The sequence below is a fragment of the Corapipo altera genome, unplaced genomic scaffold (assembly GCF_003945725.1).
Source record: "Corapipo altera isolate COAL_440 unplaced genomic scaffold, ASM394572v1 2b, whole genome shotgun sequence".
Lineage (NCBI taxonomy): Eukaryota > Metazoa > Chordata > Aves > Passeriformes > Pipridae > Corapipo > Corapipo altera.
Genome location: NW_020884874.1, coordinates 13,185,368 through 13,204,101, shown reverse-complemented (window position 1 = coordinate 13,204,101; position 18,734 = coordinate 13,185,368). Strand labels below are relative to the sequence as shown.

Sequence of the window (18,734 nt, the reverse complement as noted above, 5' to 3'; positions counted from 1 at the left end):
AGGACATAGGGCTTATCAATAGCAATTTTTTTCTGTATGCATTAAGAAAATTCAAGCTCAGGCAAGGAAAGGTCTTACCACATAACTAGTCGGATCTCCACAACTAGTCAGATCGTCACAACTAAGATCAGTTCGGAAGCTATCACCCTGCAAGAGTTTTATTTACAGAGAAAAAATTTTAAATCCTAAGATGTGAATTTATTTCGATTGCTGGCACGTAGCTCATGGAAGTGTATTTACTGTGCCTACCACATTTGTTGTTATTAAAGGAACTATAAGGTTCAGGTTCATATACAGAAGATGTGGCCTTTTGCCAGTGTATTATCTTATATTTAAAGTTGTGAACCATAAAGGTTTATATGAACTGAAGAAGAAATTAATTTCCTTTCAAAATGTTCATCCTCTGCAAGTTGTAAACAATATAAGACCGTATTCACCTTGGAAAATGCCCTAAGCTGAAAATGGAGGTTGGAAGAATAGTAGAGCAAAATATCATAACTAAATTAAAACCACGGGTAGAACATGAACAAAACATAATCTTTTATCAATCTACTTCAGGCAAGAAGTTAAAGAAGCACTGTATCTGAACAAGACAAAAAGCTGCTTGAAATGAGTTCATTTTAAGGTTTTATTTAACTTTACTTATAAAAAGGAAGATTCACAAGTGTTTAAAAGAATTCTAGGTGCATTTTTAATACGCTAAGAGTGTGCACTGTGAAGTACTGTATAAACAGCAACTGCAGTGCTGGCTGCTTGGAAAGAGTGAAAAACTACTCTCAGTCCAGCATTCGTGATTAAATTGTTCTCAACACCTCCCAGAACAAGCAATTTTACTGTCAAAACACACACAACTAATCTAATCAAACAGGAAGGTGCATGATTTCAACATCCCTTAATAAGAATGAAAGTAGTGATTCGCTTACAGACCAAACCTTTTTACTTGTGGAGCTCCCCCATGTGCCGTGAGGCCCTTGTGGGTTGGGGTGGTTTCAGCTCTTTCTTTTTGTTATGTTTTTGGTTTTGTTTTTTCCTTTTTCTGTACTGGTTGTGTTGGGGCTGGATATTGATGGGAGCCCAAGTGCCAGTGTCACCCCCATCTTGGGGCTGCACAGGGCTAGCAGGCTCATGAGTCTGACCCCCGCATTGCCCTGACCAGCACCCGTGGCATCAACCTCTTGGCTGACGTGGTGTGCTGGGAAGCAGTGTGGCAGCACTTGGCTGGCTGGGGAGCCCCCTGAGTAAAAGGGGGTTTGCTGGTGGGGTGCTGGGTGCCCCAGGTGGGACAGGCTGTCTGCATGGCTGTTCTGCTGTGAAGCTGTGTCACTGCTGCTGAAGAGGCCACCCACAGAGGGGCTGTGTAGGGAATGGAGCAGGCCTGCTACACAGCTGTGCTGTCAGGAGACCATCCCCTTCCTCTTTTGTCAAGAAGAGCTTGAGTGACATAATAAACTGTGAGACAATGCACCTTCCCTGTGCAGCCAGATTGCCATGTTGTGCAGCAGAGGAGGCCATCTTGTGTGGCAGCAGGAGCCCTGTGAGGGAGGCCATCTCATGGCTGCCATGCACAGAGCACAGGGAGAAGCGGAGTGACACAGCACTGTAGCATCAGCGACATCCCTCACACCACTGTGGGGAGAGAGCAGAGAGTGCCCAGGGCTCAGGGGGGGGTGAGTTGTGTACCCCTACCACAGGTGAAGATTCTGTATGGAAATAAATGTACAACCAGGCTCTAGTACTTCCTGATGTGGTTATTTTGTGTTTCTATAATTCTGCTGTATGATTGACTGCTCGGGTTATTTGGTGCAGAGTCCCAGAAACTGAGAAAGATTGGACACAGTGGAGGAGATTCCTTACAACAAGCTGAAGTACTTATCAGTTTCAGGAAACATATGTATTTCCAGTAACCTTTTGCTGGCCACTTGAGAACAAATGGGTACGGTGATGGGCTGTGCAGCAACTAGGTCTCTGCAGCCTCTCTTCCCTGAAGCAAATGATGGGGAGCGGGATTCTTGTGCAGGCTTTGTCATAGAATTCCAGGAGATTTTAGGCTGGTTGCAGCTTGTCAACTACTAGGATATTTTGAGCAGAACACTGGAGTGAAAAATGAGGGCTAAAGATAGAGAAGAAGCTGGGAAATAGGGAATAGAAGGATTGAAAGGAGCTGCACGTACTTGCTAATGTGTGGCTGTTTCCACAGTTGTGCAGGCTTTTTGACTTGCCATCCATACGATGTTGTATCATGCGTAGATTTACTGGGAAACTTTTTTTTATTTTTCTTCTGCCATTTCATCCTTGGGCATCTTTGGATTTTCACTTTTACTTAATGCTTAGAGGAAACCAAAATCTCATAAAGAAATGTAACTACCTTAGTTTAAGGGAAGAATTTGACTCTGCCTCCTGGGACAAGGTGTTATGTGAGATTGAAATATATTTCTTTTTCCAAGCTTTGCAGCTCCAAAATTTTGTCTGTTTTAGTAGTTGAGGAGGAAGAGGATCTGAATGGGTCCATTGCATAATTTTGCAATCTTTGCATTTGCCCTAATTTTCAATATGATCTGGCAGACCTAGTCTTCATATCCTAATCTCTTTTGTTCATTTAATGAAGTCCTAAAACAAGTCACAATCAAACATGGCAAGTTTAACAGAATCTGCTCCACAGCTCCAGGCTAACCTGCCGCAACACTAGTGGGATTGATTACCAGTAGCTCTAAAGTGAATTTCTTGGTAGAGGTATGTGGTGGAGCTACCCTGCTGCTCTGCCTTCTGTCCATGGCACAAGCCAGTATGCTGGGTCCCTTTCTTTCACTCAAGTGCATTCCTGCATTTTAAGGAAAAGACTGACTAAAGTAATTGATTCTTCAGGCTTGACAGTGACTGCTGTGAAGGACTTTGGGGAGTGGAATTTGGAAGCTGGAGCACTGGTGCTTGCAGATGGAGGCCTTTGTTGCATTGATGAGTTCAACAGTATCAAAGAACATGACAGAACCAGCATCCATGAGGCAATGGAGCAACAAACCATCAGTGTTGCAAAGGCAGGGTAAGTGGCATGTTAACATATGTGATAAAACAATATAGGATGTTTCTCTTATACTTACAAGGTTTGTCATGCTAATTAAATATATCTATTTTCTTTGATGTACTTAAGAGTTTAGTTCTCAGCAGTATTCTTAAACTAGACAAGTCAGCATTTCCAAGGACAGTGCACTGGACCAGAGGTTGCAAGTGATCAGAATAAAGACATACCCTCTTCACGTTGAGTTTTCAATCCGCCACTTTAGGCCAGGTACTTTCCTAAGAAGACTTGGTGTTCTTTTCCTTATCCTTTGCTGCAAGTGGTCATACTAATCATATGTGAAATGAGGAACTTAGTAACTTTTTTTTGTTGCAACTCAGAAAGCGGGACTTCATTTCACCAACATCACAGAATCATAGAATCAGTTAGGTTGGAAAAGACCTCTAAGATCATCGAATCCAACCTTTGACTGATCACCACAGTATCAACTAGATCATAGCACTAAGTGCCATGTCCAGTCATTGCTTGAAAACTTCCAGGGGTGGTGGCTCCACCACCTCCCTGGGTGGCCCATTCCAATTCTTGATTACCCTTTCAGTGAAGAAGTTTTTCCTGATGTCCAGCCTGATCCTTCCCTGGCATAGCTTGAGGTTATGTCCTCTTGTCCTATCAAACCCAGTAACACTGCATGGCAACAAAAACAGATAAAGAGACTTCCAGGCTGCTGAATTTTATGTGTTGGGCATGGCATAAACTCCTGCTTACTTTTAGTTCCTCTCTCTCTTTTTTCAAAGTACTGTATGTTCAAATCTGCTATTCCCCCACACACACCCCTGCCCACCACTTGGATCTTTGAGCTCATATCTCATTCTCTCAGTCATATTCAGTTGTTGTCCAGGCCCAAATAATTTTCTGGCTGGTATTGCTGTAATTCCTGCTACTCAAACAGAATCACCCTTTTTATATTTCTTCGTATTGCGTTCAGCTCAGCTCTTGCTCCTATCACATCTTGGCTTCTCTAACTGATCATGTCCTTTCCTTATTCTGTTTCCACTCTCTTTGGCAGACAGAAGTCAAGTGATGTCAGTCTCACCTGGGTGATTACTAGCCTTTGGTAATAATGCAGCTGGGCACAAATATTTGGAATCAGTCTGATCCTGTCTCCTTAGTAAGGCAGTGACATATTTTAGCTAGGTTCCTTGTTGCGGTCAGTTGTGTTTTGTAGGCCCCAAACACTGTTTACTAACTTGCACATGTAGCCTCAGTTGCTCACTTCTAAGGACTACATATAATGAGGGGTTTTTGAGTAGTAACTTAGCACAGATAGATTAAGCACCTTGTTAATTTAGGTCTTATTTTAGTGCATGGGAGATAAGTGTTTTTTCCTGTTGGGTGTGAGCCAGTGGAAGCTCTGTGGTCCTTCCTCTCAGTTACAGAAGAACTTTGGACATGAGGCTGCACTTAGGAGCTGACTAGAAATAGCTCAGAGACAAACCAAAGTTAGAATGCTCCTACTGCTGCCTTAATCAAAAAGAGTGCATTTGGACTACTAGAATAAAAAATAACCTTGCTTCACATCTACAAGCACATGCTAGGGCATCATGGTTAAAAGAGGAAAATGGCTGCCATCATTGTTTGCTTGGGTTCATATTAATGTTTACACGTAGGAATAAAACATATGTGTATGTTACATTTTATTTTATTATCTGAAAAGTAATGTTGGTTTTCACTATTTAGGAATAGAGATATTCCTTAATATAGCTGTATATAGCGATTACTTGTGGCAATATTAGTCAGTTACTTTTGGTAGCCTGATCACTGTCTATCTAGTTGTTACTCTCCTACTGAGAAAAGCTGTACATATAATAAAAATTAATACAGTAATTGTGTACATTGTTTAGCTCTTATGCTCTTTATGGTGTAAAACCATGAAAATTTATAAACACTTTGAAATAATTTTCCCAACCAATTTAATTCAACCATAATGTTCACCATTCTTTTCTCTAGCTTGGTGTGCAAGCTTAATACAAGGACAACTATCCTGGCAGCAACAAACCCAAAAGGCCATTATGACCCTAATGAGTCTGTCTCTGTCAACATAGCTCTTGGCAGTCCCCTGTTGAGCAGATTTGACCTGGTGTTAGTATTGCTGGATACAAAGAATGAGGAATGGGACCGCATCATTTCATCCTTCATCTTGCAAAATAAAGGTAAGAGTAGTTTTTTTAAATTGTAAGGTGTTTTTTGGTTGGTTGGTTCTGGTTTTGTTTTTTCTTGGTTTCTTTTATTTCCCTACCTTTTGGTTTGTTATTCTTGAGTCTTTCATACTAATCAGTGAATACATTTTTGTTATGGTGATTTTCTGCTGTATGGTTGTTTTTCAAGTAGGACTAAGATAGAAATTAATTAGGAGGGGTGAGCTGAGAACACTATGCTTTTACTCTGTGATCATCAAGAGATTTCAGCCCAGGCTGCTCAGTAAGTGGATGGTTTCCATCCTGCACCTTTACATTGTGTGCTCTGCAGACTCTAAACTCCATGCAATTGTACTTGTGTTAATGGAAAACCTAATTCAGGCAGAACAGATTAGAGCTGCATGTGCTGCAGGGCCCAAAGAATGAACAATGGTGTTCCCAATGTGGAGCTTTGTGCTCTAGACTTAGGGAAGGCAATATGATTTAATTTTAACCAGTGCCTTCCACCATCCACTTTAGGAACATGAATTTGATCCCCATTGTGGAAGAAGTGATTAGAGGAAACTTCTTCAGCTAGCTTCCTTCTCTTTCTTAAGTATTTCCCTACAAAAAATGTTCAAAATATGGCAGAAACCTTTGGTTCCTACAAGGTAGGTAAAACAGGCAGAGGAGGTACATACACTCATGTAGGATTTTTCATTTTAAGGAATTCCAAAGCACTTAGTACTGCCTATACCATCTGGTGGGCAGTCAGGCTGACTGAGCAGTTCTGCTGAAATGACTGGAGGCTTTACTGTGGATTTTGATAGGAGAGAGATTGGATGGTGTAAAATTCTGCTCTGGAATTTGACCAAGTTCTTGAGGACCAGTGTACAGACCAGCCAGTGTGCCCCAAAAGTACAGTAATGTGTCTTTTATAGTCACCTGTCTATTTAACAGAAATTCTTAGAAAGAAACTTGATGTCTGTTGTTAAAGAATTACTGATAAGGCAGTTCTGATGCAGGTTGCCCAAGCAAATCAGAAAAGCTCTGGAGCATGGAAAAGATGAAAACCTACTTCTGCCTTATAAAAACCATACAGCCAAAATTGTCTGATGAGAGTAACCTGATCCTTGTACGCTACTATCAAATGCAGCGTCAGAGTGACTGCAGGAACGCTGCCCGGACCACCATCCGCTTATTGGAGAGTTTGATACGCCTTGCAGAGGGTAAGGGCCCAGCATTTTTATTTTTAGGCTAACAATTAACCTTTATGAAATGAATAGGAGTATAATTATAGCCAGTAAGCAGAATAGTAGCTTTTCTATAGAGGTGATTATTGCATTGTTTTATCTTTCTAATCTGAGAGACTGTGAGTTGAAGATTTTCAATGTGGGAAAAGGTGTTACATTTAGATTATCAAAACCACTTTTAGTTTTGACATTCTCACACACGTAATAAACAGCTAAACCACTGGAAGAAATAATAGTTGAGAGAAAAATCTCAGAAATTTTGTACCTATATGAAAAGCAGTCTCAGGATTTACTTGGCTTCATTTGAGTCAAATATTTATTTCTATCCCCAAATTAATATAGCATAAACATAGCATGTTTTTTGTTTCTGTAAGTATCAGTAATCAAGTCTGTATTTTGCTATACAACTTCAGCATTTCCAATGCTGAGTTCAAATCATATTTCATTTATAAGAACAAAAACAAAGGAAGCAGTAGGTTTCTGTCTTAACATGATTTTATTTTAAAAAAAAGACATATCAAATATTTTCGGGATGAATTTAAAATTATGTACTGTATTTTGTTTAACAATTATAAATGGAAATGTAGTGCTTCCTGCATCAGATGTTTATATCTTGTTCTCCATTTTGGGTAAAGACATTCTCCATTTAAGTGAAAGACATTTCTAACTTTTAGGGATTCACATGTAATTTTCACATTCAGTGTTTCTTCCATTCTTATTAGTTCACGTGATTGGAGCTTTTAGTAATATTTTGTTCTTTTAAACTATTATGTAGATAGTATTAATTAATCTGCTTTTCTCTTGATGACTAAGACTTGAGTGTGTTTCCACGGCCAATCAGGAGAAAGGCTTCATGTGGTAAATTATTTGCATTATATCTATATACGAAAATTTATTTTTGTTTTGCTAACTTAAGAAAGGGAAGGAAGAAAAAATTAAACTGCTGTAGAGGAAAGCATTTTACATGATACCAAATTTGTAATACAGACCAGTGTAGAGGAAATCAAATTTTTTCTGACCTGTGATGAAAACTAAATTTTATTTTTTCATTTTATGGTGATGACATGTACCTATATAGAGATGTTTCTTATCACACTCTTTGTTGTGATATCTGAACTTTACATTTTCTAATTGTAGAATTTTGAGCATGTTTATTTGAACTGTCAGTGTAACTGTAATTTGAAAGTCATACCACATTGTTTACTAGAAAAACTAAGGCTTCCAATTTCCATTGAAATTGACCCTAAAATCAAAAATTATCATATTTATGTTTAAGTTATGCCCGTGTCCAAGTGTTTGAAGAGCTGAAGAAATCTGAAGAAATATCTTGTTCCTTCTAGTACGAAAAATTGGTTTTGACTTTGGTAACGCTTTTTGATATTCTTGATAGCTCACGCCCGGTTGATGTTTAGGGATACTGTGACTTTGGAAGATGCAGTAACTGTGGTGTCAGTGATGGAATCTTCTATGCAGGTAAGGTTTCTTGCAGACACTGCCATTGCTGCAATACCCTATTGAAGGGATTCAGTTTTTCATGTACACGTGTGCCAGATCCCTTCGTCTCTTTGGAAAGGGTTTTATAGACTCATGGAAAGAAGGTCATCAGAGACCTTGACAAGTCTTTTTTAGTCCATCTGGATTGTTAAAATCCTTAAACAGAGATTATACTGAAAAATCTGGATTAGCAATAAAGGCCTGATACCTTTTTTTATAGACTTCGCAGTCTAAGTGAAGTTTTGGCATACTATTGAGTTTTGGTAATCTACATTTTAAAGACCTTTTGAGCCATAAATTCCGTGTTTAATAGCCTCTGATGGGCTTTTTCTCCATGATGTTATGTAGTCACTAATTAACTAGGTATGAGAGAACCTAATAATTTTTTTAAGCAAGTCCGAACAATTGCCAAGACCTACACTTTATTTTGCCATTAAATCATTTTGAACTATGTTGGTGGTAATAGTAAAACTCAGAACTTGTAGAAGACTAATTTTACTCTGGGAAGCCTTCAAATTCTGAACGTGGTTGGACTGAAAATCGTGCATTCCAGTTATCGTGTGGATTTATGTAATGCTTCCATGTAAAAAGGCATTAAATAAATGTGGAAAGCTAGATTTTAGTTTACTGTAACATTGTTAGGATGTTGAAAAGGCAGCACATTTAGAATTAATAAAAGAAATGTGAATCTGATAGAAGGGATTTTTTTTTACTAGAAATGTGGAAAATAATATAGACGCTGTTACTTCAGATAGAATATTTTTAAGAGAAATAAACCTTCATGCTTTGGAGTAGGAAAAAAATTACCATAAGCAGATTATCCAAAGTTTTATGCATAGGAGCTTTTTTAGCATGTCTGAAATATTTGGGTTTGGCTCTGTCAGAGATGGTGTACTCCACTGCACAGCTGACTGGTCTGATCCAAAATGGCATTTCCTATGTTTCTGTATAGATTGATATGAATATATTCAAAGTTTTATGTAGCACCCATTAGCTCAATGGACCTGAAAGACCTTTGCAGGAGTAGATATGTTCCTTTTTGGAGAGAAAGCTCTTCAGGACAGATGCACAAAGTCACATGTGGCAGGTAGGCCCTTGTGATCTCCCTTGTTCTTTCAGTGAGGGTTGAGAGACTTGCAATTTGTGCCACAGATAATCTACTGCACAATGTAGCAAATGGAATTTATCTCAAAAATACTACAGGGCCTGACCTTATTAAGTAGGAAAAGATTATTTAGCTCTCTGCTGCAATTTGTCTTGCACTGTTTTGAATAGCTCAGCTTTTCAATGACAGCACTGCATCTAAGTTAAAATGTGAAGCTGTTGAAATAGCGGAAGATATCACATAAGTGTTCATTAACTGTAATTAAACCTGTAATTAACTAGATGGGAATTTGATGGGACAGTGATTTCGAAGCAATATGGGTTTGGATATAAGAACTCTGAAATACTAATTTTCTTTGTTTGTTTTTGGTAAGAGATCAAAAAGTGAAATGTATGCATATAATAGTATGTCATCTCTGTGTCTCTCTACCTCATCAGCATGAGTAAAAGCAAAAGAATTGTTTTAACTATGGCTCACTCTTTCATTTTTATACAACCCTGCCCTCAAGGGCTGCAGTTTGCATAACAAGCATCTGTCTAGTAAGAGTCAGTGAGAAATTTACCTGAATTATGACTGCAGAAGACTACCTGGGAGTAGTTGGTGTGCTCACTGTATTTTTTCCACTCTTCACTTCTTATGAGCAAGTAGACAAATATGTTCATTTTTACTAGGAATCTGCAAATTTGTGCTCTGCTATTTAAGATCAAATTTTACTTTCCTCCTGGAAAGTATAAATGATTCACTGGAACTGTTTCTTTTTCGGTGGAAGAGATTTCTTTGTTTTAGTAAAAAAAGATAGAAGTAGTATGCAAAAGTTTATTTTTGGAAATGGATTTCTTCTCTAGAAAAAAACCCCCACAACATTTTGTATAGATACATCCTGTGTTTCCGGCCTAATTGTCAGTCTGTAGAATGAGGCTGTAAATGGGGAAATACGAGTATCCTTCTTGAAGGACTGGCTGCCACCTTTTACCTCAGCAAACTCCATCTTCAACACTGTCTTTGGAACTTCTACAATAAGTCATATTCTTGCCAGTATAAAATTAAAGTTTACGGTTCTGTGACTGTTCAGATATTTCTTGTGAGCCCTCTTGGGAAGGAAGACTATAAAATTTTCTTCACCAACCTAGTTCATTGTGGGTTTTTGTTCATTTTGTCCTTGAATTTACCCTTATATTTCTCTTCCTACTTTGTCAACATATTTCAATTCCCCCACTTGATCTTTTCTTTGTCTCATTTCCTCTTGTTAATACTGTCTCCCTCCTTCTCTTGGTCGTGTTTCCATCCTTGTTTTATTCCCTTTACAATCGCTCTCCTTTTATTCCTTTTTATATTGGATTTTCCCATTCCTGGGCATTTTATGCCCTTCCTTTCTGCTAACTTTCTCTGTTCTAGATCCTCTCCCCTCAGCATTTGATTTTGTCATATGGTTACCTTCCTCTACTCAAAATGATATCTCAGAATCTCAGAGGGGCAGATATCTCAGAGACGTGAGCACCAGCACAGGAATGAAACCTCACAGATATTTTAGATTCACTTAGAATTTCACACACAAACACCCAGACTATTTAAAAGAAGCTCATTGTAATGGCTGAGTACAGCACTGAAAAGTCAGTGAGGACAAGACATTATTGTACCCCATGGCCGTATATCTACTTTTTTTTCCACTGGATCTTTAGCTCACAGGCTGACAGTACTCAGGCCAAAAGAAGCTATCTTTTTTAATGTTTTGCTCAATATTTTCTTTATTACCTGCTGTTCTAAAGGCAGTATTCTCAATTTCTTCACACATTTTTCTGTGGAATTCATTTCCAGTGTACTTGAATATTTCAGAAATACCAATTCACGTATCCTCACACAGTCCTTGTGAAGTGATGGGATGGTACTACTCCTGTTCTATGATGTGAGGCTGAATTACGCACAATGAGAAGAAATTGTCTGCTGGAACATACCCCATGAGAGATGTTTGGGGTTTCAGAGTAGTAACACTTTGAGTGTTTGAGCATATTTTCTGTTTTCTGCAATTTCCTTCTGTGCACACACCACATCAGGATCCCACTTACAGATTTATTGTCTTTCAAAACCTTTTCTTAACTGGCTCCTTCTGAGTCACAAGAACTAGAACTTAGTGTCAGATGTGGAATCTGGTTCTCCTTGACTGCTTTTAACTGTTCTAACCAAGACACTGAGTCCCCACCTCATTACCTATGAACTTTCCAGTTCCTGAAGCAAATACTGCAGAGATGACAGACTTGTGCTTCTGCGTGGAACAGATCTATCATGTGCCTGAAGTGATATGCAAAAAAACAACCCCAAGTGGTAACTTCAGTGAGATGCATTAAAGGTTGCATGAATGGCCTTATTTTTAGTAGTGTGCAGTGTTAGAGGGCTTTAATTAGCCAACAGAATTATGTTTTTCAGTGTAGTTTTTTTAATATAAAATTTAAACATTTCAAAAGGGGAGAACCATAAATTGCCACAGTTGAAAATGTATGGTACATGTGATGCCATATGTAGCAATTTCTGTATCTAGAGACTCCACTGACTTGTGCTATTGTTCTCATGGTACTTGATACATATCTTGTTCATTACTTGTACTGAGTTTTATAGAAGACAGGAGTGGTAAACACTAATTTGTGGCAAAATAGAGGGTTTGTGGTGTGAGGTGTTTTTTTTCCCAAAGAGCAATTAACTACAGAGTTATTCTAGATTATTTGTTGTGGAACAAATCACTGTGCAAGATGCTCTGTTCCAAATAAAAATTATTTAATTTTTACAAGGCACAGTAAAATTGTCCCAGGTTAAAATCACTTACAAGTCACTGGGATTACTCCCAAATAGTTACTCCTAAAGAGCTACTCAGAAATATTTCTGCCGGACAAGTCACCCTGTGTTGATAAACCTTAATACCCAAGTCTTTCCCTTTAAGAAATTAGGCAAAGCTAATGAAAACTTCTAGTAGTCAGAACTACATCTGTTATAAAAGTTCCTCATGTGGGCAGAATTTTTACCAGGTATTTGGAAAACTTTTATAACTGTCATTTTCATTTTCAGTCATGATGTTCTCAAGCCTTAGGTGGACTTCCCATTCTTAGTATCAATAAAAATAAACCAGGATGAGTAAACTGCAGGCTTGATCATGTAACTGCTTTATGTGTATGAGCAACTTTGCCCATGTGAGCAGACCTAATGGGATTATTTATGTGGATACAATTAGTAAATATTTTTACCTTAAGCTTTAAAATATCTAGGGGAGAATTTTGGATAAAATGATCTCCACTGTGTTAATTTGGTGCTGAATAATAAAGGTAGTTTCCTACTATTTTTTTTTTTCTAATCTCTTTGTTGACATAGGGGGGTGCACTTCTTGGAGGCATCAATGCCTTACACACCTCATTTCCCGAAAATCCAATGGCGCAGTACCGAACGCAGTGTGAACTCATATTGGAGCGGCTGGAGCTGCAAGATCTTCTGCACAAAGAGCTACAAAGACTTGACAGGTCTATACAAAGCAACAAACTAATTCAGAAGTGAAAAAGAAGTTGTTTCACAATAATATTTGGAGAGAGTCTAAAAATAGGGTCTGGTGTTGGGAAGGGACTTGTTCTTTAGAGGACATGGATAATCAGAGAGATTGTTTTGAAGTAGCGCTTTGAGATCATCACAAAATCATTTCTATCTCTGGGTTATGGAATTTACAAATATTTTAAGAGCATTTTAATCAGTTCTCAACTCATATCCCAATACTATGCTCAGATAAATTTCAGTAGAGCTTCTTAGAACCAAATGCCAGATTCTGTAGCTGAGCAAATAATTTTATATAACCTTTTGTTGCTTGCAGCAGATCTGCTTCATGATTTTTTAAGCCTTCTTTTGTGTTGGGCTTGTCAGGATACTTCCCTTTCTGCTAAGGGAAAATGTAAGCCCGGATCAAAATTCTGTTCTTTCGGGTGATTTTTCTTTTTTTAACATGCTGGAATTTTTACTGTCTCATCTCTAGCTTTCAGCTCACTGCAGTAATCTTTGGAAAGTCTATTTGTCATTTTTAATAGAAAGCTATTAATGTACTGAGGCTGAGAGAAAAACACAAGGATTGGAAGGAAATAAAATACAAAAAAATAACACTTGTTACCTGGAATGAGATTAGGCTCTAAAGAAGCTTGTACTTTCTTGTTGTTAAAGGAAGATAAAAGAACAACGTTGTTGAATTTAATGGAAACAGCTGGGAGAATTCACTTTTCTTTTAACTACTTTTGAGACTTATTTTGTAAGTCATAGTAATGATATGTTAAATAACCACAGAGTCAACAAAAGCAGATGAAAGTAGGATATATTCCAGAGACAGACAAAAACTAGTTTTAAAACAGAGGTGTTCACAAGGGATCATAGAAATGTAGGATGGGATGGGAGATCAAATACAAAGACAGGATCAGGTCTGCGTTTGACCTTCCTGGCAGGGGCTCATGTTATCTGTTCTGAAGCCCTTCTAATGATGAGAATTTTCCATTGCCACTGTATAGTCTGTTCCATGATTGCTCCACCTAATGCTCATAAAGTTTTTCCCAATATCTCATTGAATCCCCTATGCTGCAAATTAAGCTGATTTCTTCTTCTGTTCCTTAAGCAACTTAGGGAATACTAAATTAATGTCCTCTTTAAAACAACCTATTCTGTACTGGAAGACTTGTTCCATGCATTCCCCCTAAGCTATATTTCAATAAAACAAGCATATCTCTCATCCCTTCTTGATGAGTCATAGTCTATATCCCATAAAAAATTTAAGAATAAACATGTTAGTAAACAGTTATGATAATTACTCTAAAACATACTCGTCAATGTAATGTCTTGTCTCATATAGCAAAGAAACTGTTTATAATGCATAAGTATCATGTCTCTTAGACAAATGTATTTACTTTTGGGATGGACTGTGGCTGCGTTTCACTCACGGTTTGTATCACTATTTAGCAAAAAACAGAGTACTCTCTGCCTTGGAAATTAATGTTTAAGTACAATAGACAGAATATCAGCTATAATGAGATTGGAGGGAACTCTCATTCTAGCACCTCTGTTGTTTTGGAGGGCCATGAGAATATTGATAGCCACAGACAGTCATAATTAAGTGTTATAAGTGATCTGAGATGCTTTCACTCTATCATATGGAGTTTTTGACATGTTGTGTACATAGTGATTATGAGAGAAATCCAACAACAACCACTGTTCCAAGTAATACTTAGATTTTCCATTCCAATAACTCGTTTGAGGCTTTGTCTGGTTCAGGATAAAATTGAATTAGGTTCCTGTTCTAGAAGATAGATTTACAGAATATGTAAAATCCTGAGGGACTTTAGCAACAGTTGTAAGTAGTGCAAAGCTGTTTGTTTAGTTTTTATTTTTTTCTGTTTGGTTTACCAAGGAAATGCAGTTTAGGTGGTTGCTTCCTCTGTCCATCTATCAATTAGGGACAGTAAATTCTACCAATTACTGTCAAAGGTGCTGAAAGATCACAGAATGCGACACCAGCTTTTGTAACTGTATGTGAAACTTAGCATTATACCTTTGTGGCCTACGTTATTTGTAGCTTTCCACCAGTCATACCTATTAAGTATCAATAATGCAATGAAGAAAGAAAAAGAAAGAAAAATAATTTACTATGACCCTTTTTTTTTTTTTTCACTTTATAGATTGCAAATGGAAAATTCATCTCAGCTGCAACCTGAAGAGACCAATTTCAGTGCTACCACAAGATGCTTGAACGGGGATGTGTTTGGACAGTCAAAGCAAAGGTCTCAGTCAGAACCTTCAAAGCAACAAGAGGATAACTCTGAGTCACAGCCGCCTTTGCCTGAAGGCAGCTGTGACAGGGATATTCATCCAGAAACCTTGTGCAACCAAGCACGTGGTAATAACAAAAATACCAACAGCCTGGCATGGTTTGACAGCCTGGAAGAGCGCAGCATTGATGCTGAAGAAACTTCTCAGAAGAAGTCTCCAGTGCCCAAGATATCTCCAAATAACTTGGCTTCAAAAACCCCGTGTAAAACATCCTGTTCTGAAGAAAGATCTGCTTCAATACCTACAAAGGGAAATGGAATACGAGAGTCACTAGCAGCTGTGGATCTGCATGCTCCTTTGAAACAGGACAAAGTTTCCAAGTTAAGCAGGAAAAGGACTGAAGAACACAACTGTTCTTCTTCAGAAGCTCATATTCCAGACCCAGCATCACCAAGTGCTAGTGTGCAGGATTCAGTTATTACACAACATGCTTCTAAAAGGTGGCAGAGGCTGCACACGGAGAAATCACGTGGATTCTTTACAAGTACACAGGACCCTGAGGCAAAGGCTCTTCATTCAGTATTACCTGCCTCTGGCCTGTCAAATCTTTCAAGTGATGCAGATTCTGTGCTAGGGGAAGAAGAGAACAGTATATCTGTAGCAGCAAAAAGTGCAACAATTTCCCTGAGAAAACGAAGTAAAGGTCAAGTAGTGAAGGAAACAAATGTAAGTTCCCATGAGCCAGAAATCCTCGACAGTGAAAGTCCCCCAACTGCTAAACTGGCTAAATTTTCTTTCAGACCAAGGACAAAACTTGATCATTCTTCAGAGAAGAAAAATGAAGAAGTTTCTCTTTTTCACAGTGAAACTATTTTTAAGCCAGGGGAGCAGCTCCAGGGAGAGCAGGTGCCAGAAACATGCTGCCCCCCTGAGGAAGGCAAGATGACATTGACTCGCTTAGGAAAGTGTAGTTTGGAAAAACGATCAATTGATGATAAAGGGAAAGAAGAGCAGGAGAGTCAGGCCTTAGGGAAAGAAATCAGAGGAAGTGCAAAAATATTCTCTGATGTCAGTTTTGATACTGCGTCACCTCCACCCCCTGAGAAGAAAAGGGAAGGAGAGGAGAAACTTGGTGGCCCAAGCACAGGGAAGGTACGCTCCAGCACATTAGCCAAGCTGTCAACTTTCTCCTTTGTGTCACGTCCTGAGTCAAAATCAGAAACCTCACCTGCCATTAGGACTGACACTAACAAGGAAAGCCACAGTACATCACTGAAGGTGCACATGAGCAATCCTAGCAGAAGGAAGAGTTTTGTGTTGGGAAATGCTGGTAAAGCCAGTGTGATAACACAGAAATCTCTCTTCTCAATAGCAGAGCTAGATGATGCTACATTAGATTTTGATTGGGATGAAGAGGTTAGGAAAAATCCAAGCTCGTAACATGTATATCTTCCTGATTACTTAACATGCAGTTCTTCTGAATCTTCACCCTCTTATCAATTATATCCATGGTTTTCAAACTATTTCATAGATTCATCCTGGACCTGAGTTGACAACAATGAACATACTTTCTTTAAGGGCCCCATACTTTACATCAGCTAAGGACCATGTGTACTGCAGGCCTGATGTGGCTTTTAGTTTTCCAAACTCTTCCCAAGACTGTTTATCCTAGTTGACTGTTCTGATTGACCTGATGAAACCTGAATATTTGTATGGTTATGTTCATGTGTTCAGAGTGAATGATCTTGCAGAAGAGCAGGCTTGATTGACTTTATCCTTTATTTCATGTAACAGTTAGAATTACACGATTCAGATTGTCCTTCCAAATGACTATGCTGCTTTAGAAAAATGATGATGCTAAAGCTATGTAATTATATTTTGTTCAACTATTTGTCTCAACATAGTTACCAGTATTGTCATTTATCATCATGCTATGGTAAGTATTTCCATATTATCATGATCATGACAATTTTGCTGCATCTTTGGTTACTGTGCTCCTTGTCACATGTCTAATGTTGAAGACATGGAATGAGAGATTTTTGTTTCTGTTTTTTAATTTCAATTTTAAATACACTGGTTCAGATATCTGTGTTTGTATTCTGAGTCATTTTATCAAAACCCAACTCTGTAATAAACAAACAGTTCTCCACTGCAGAGACAACAAATTTCAGGTGATTGAATGGGAGTCCTCAGTAACCAGGGTAACTTTAATGCAGTCAGTAAGCCCTGGCACATAAACTACACTTCAAACATAGCACCATGGTGAAGAGCTTCCCTAGTGCAGCTTGGTTCTGATTCAGATAATGATTACTTGGCTATTTTAATTGTGATTAGAGTTTTACTGCATCTGGTATGCAGTTCATCTTCTGTAGCATGCTATGTCATTTGTCTAATGGGAAATTAATCTATTAATCCATTACATGTTTACAGGGAAAAGTAAGTCTTAATTTTCTTTTAGTGACTTGACTCGTATGTTTCTTCTCTATTTTGACTCTCCACAGAATATGTTTGTTTTTACCTGCAAGGTAAACAGAAAATAGAGTGGTTGCTTACAGCACAGTAAATCCTTTGAGATACTTCCTGGCACAACAACAGATTCTCTGTTGATTTGCTTAGAAGTATCTCCCTTGAAACCAGGTGAGTTAAAATACTGCAAATTTCAGAGAATTGAGGGAGTGCGAGGCCCAAGTACTCCAGAGTGATACAAGAATAGTAGGGATAGTAGTTGGCTTACTGTAAGGGTTTTGGGAAAAAGACAGAAACATTGCTGCCCATACTGCTTATGGGGTAATTCCTCCACTGGAAACATGACATCAACCAAAACAAGTGGAATTTATCCACCTCCCTCCCAAAGCACAGAGCCACCTCATCATGTTCCTTCTCACCAACACCTATGCCAGGTCAAGGGGGACATGCACCCATGACCTACTGCCAGAGAAAATCAGAAGTTTCCTACAAGATGCTGTGTCTACACTGAAACTTGAGAAGGGTCAACAATACTGGAGCTATTAACATTTATGGTAGTCTTCCTATGTGTATTTTTTGCATCAACCACTTGCATGGTGGTCTCATTTACAACCAGAAATCCTCTTTGCTAGCTGTTTGGCTTGATGGATGTTACTAGCTGGCCAGTGCAAAGCCAGAACATAGCTACTGGATCCCATTCAAGCATCATGAGTTTTTTTACCATGTAAAATGATAAATTAGTCAAGAGAAATTTCATCCACCTATACTGGAAGTACTGTTTTATTTATCACATCCCTATAGAACAGTAGCTATGGCCTCATCTAATGTAATTTGTTATGTAAGGTTATGTGACAAGCTGATCTCAAGAACTGCAGGACCTTTTCCTAAATATTCTTTTGTGGGAGGCTGATTGACTGTTTTGCCTGGCTTGCAGATGTCCTTAGTACTCAACAGCTAAAGCTTAAATCAGTGACACTTGTGTAAGGTGCAGTGTAATTATAATTTCACCCTTGTGTCTTCATCTCTCTCGTATTCTTGGTTGTGAATTGGCCCCTTCAAGAAGAAATGGTAGTGAGTAGTCTCACTTGGGATATCTGGGAGTAGAGGAAACGAGAAAATTATAGAGGTTCAAAGCGCTTCTTGCTGAGAACATCTGAGAGCCTAAGACCTCCCACATTTTAGCACCTGTCTTTACTAGGTTGCAAGTCAAGCTTGCAGCCCTCAAAACAGTATGTCCGAGCACATTAGGACAAGTTTGATAATCCCTGGAGACTTTCCAGACTTCCTGGAAAGAGCATGGCTGGGTTGCTATCTACCACTTAGATATGTTTTAGTGACCTAAATCTAAACCTAGACTGTAGAATTTAGGCAGAGTGAATTCTATCATTTTTTGTAGTGTCTTAATGGTTAATAATTTTTGAGGGACAATATGTTAGATAGTGTATCAGTAACCCAAA

At 38.5% G+C, this 18,734-nt stretch overlaps 2 protein-coding genes across 4 annotated transcripts in view; one reads left to right on the top strand and one right to left on the bottom strand.

Annotated features, from left to right (window-relative positions):
• ASF1A (anti-silencing function 1A histone chaperone) overlaps positions 1-957 on the bottom strand; it is a 12,660-nt gene extending 11,703 nt beyond the window's left edge. The window contains exon 1 of the mRNA XM_027634221.1: positions 941-957. Coding sequence (XP_027490022.1) covers positions 941-957 — 17 coding nt within the window. The remainder of the gene's footprint in view (positions 1-940) is intronic.
• Positions 1-17,074, top strand: part of MCM9 (minichromosome maintenance 9 homologous recombination repair factor) — a 47,303-nt gene extending 30,229 nt beyond the window's left edge. The window contains exons 7-12 of one of the 3 annotated variants that reach the window (XM_027634299.1): positions 2,863-3,037; positions 5,021-5,223; positions 6,213-6,416; positions 7,831-7,913; positions 12,394-12,539; positions 14,721-17,074. In XM_027634299.1, the coding sequence (XP_027490100.1) occupies positions 2,863-3,037; positions 5,021-5,223; positions 6,213-6,416; positions 7,831-7,913; positions 12,394-12,539; positions 14,721-16,251 (2,342 nt within the window). In that variant the 3' untranslated portion in view covers positions 16,252-17,074. Of the gene's footprint in view, positions 1-2,862; positions 3,038-5,020; positions 5,224-6,212; positions 6,417-7,830; positions 7,914-8,886; positions 9,017-12,393; positions 12,540-14,720 lie in introns of those variants that run through there. The other 2 variants (XM_027634300.1, XR_003526165.1) reach the window with 2 other exon arrangements.
• The last annotated feature ends 1,660 nt before the right edge of the window (positions 17,075-18,734 follow it).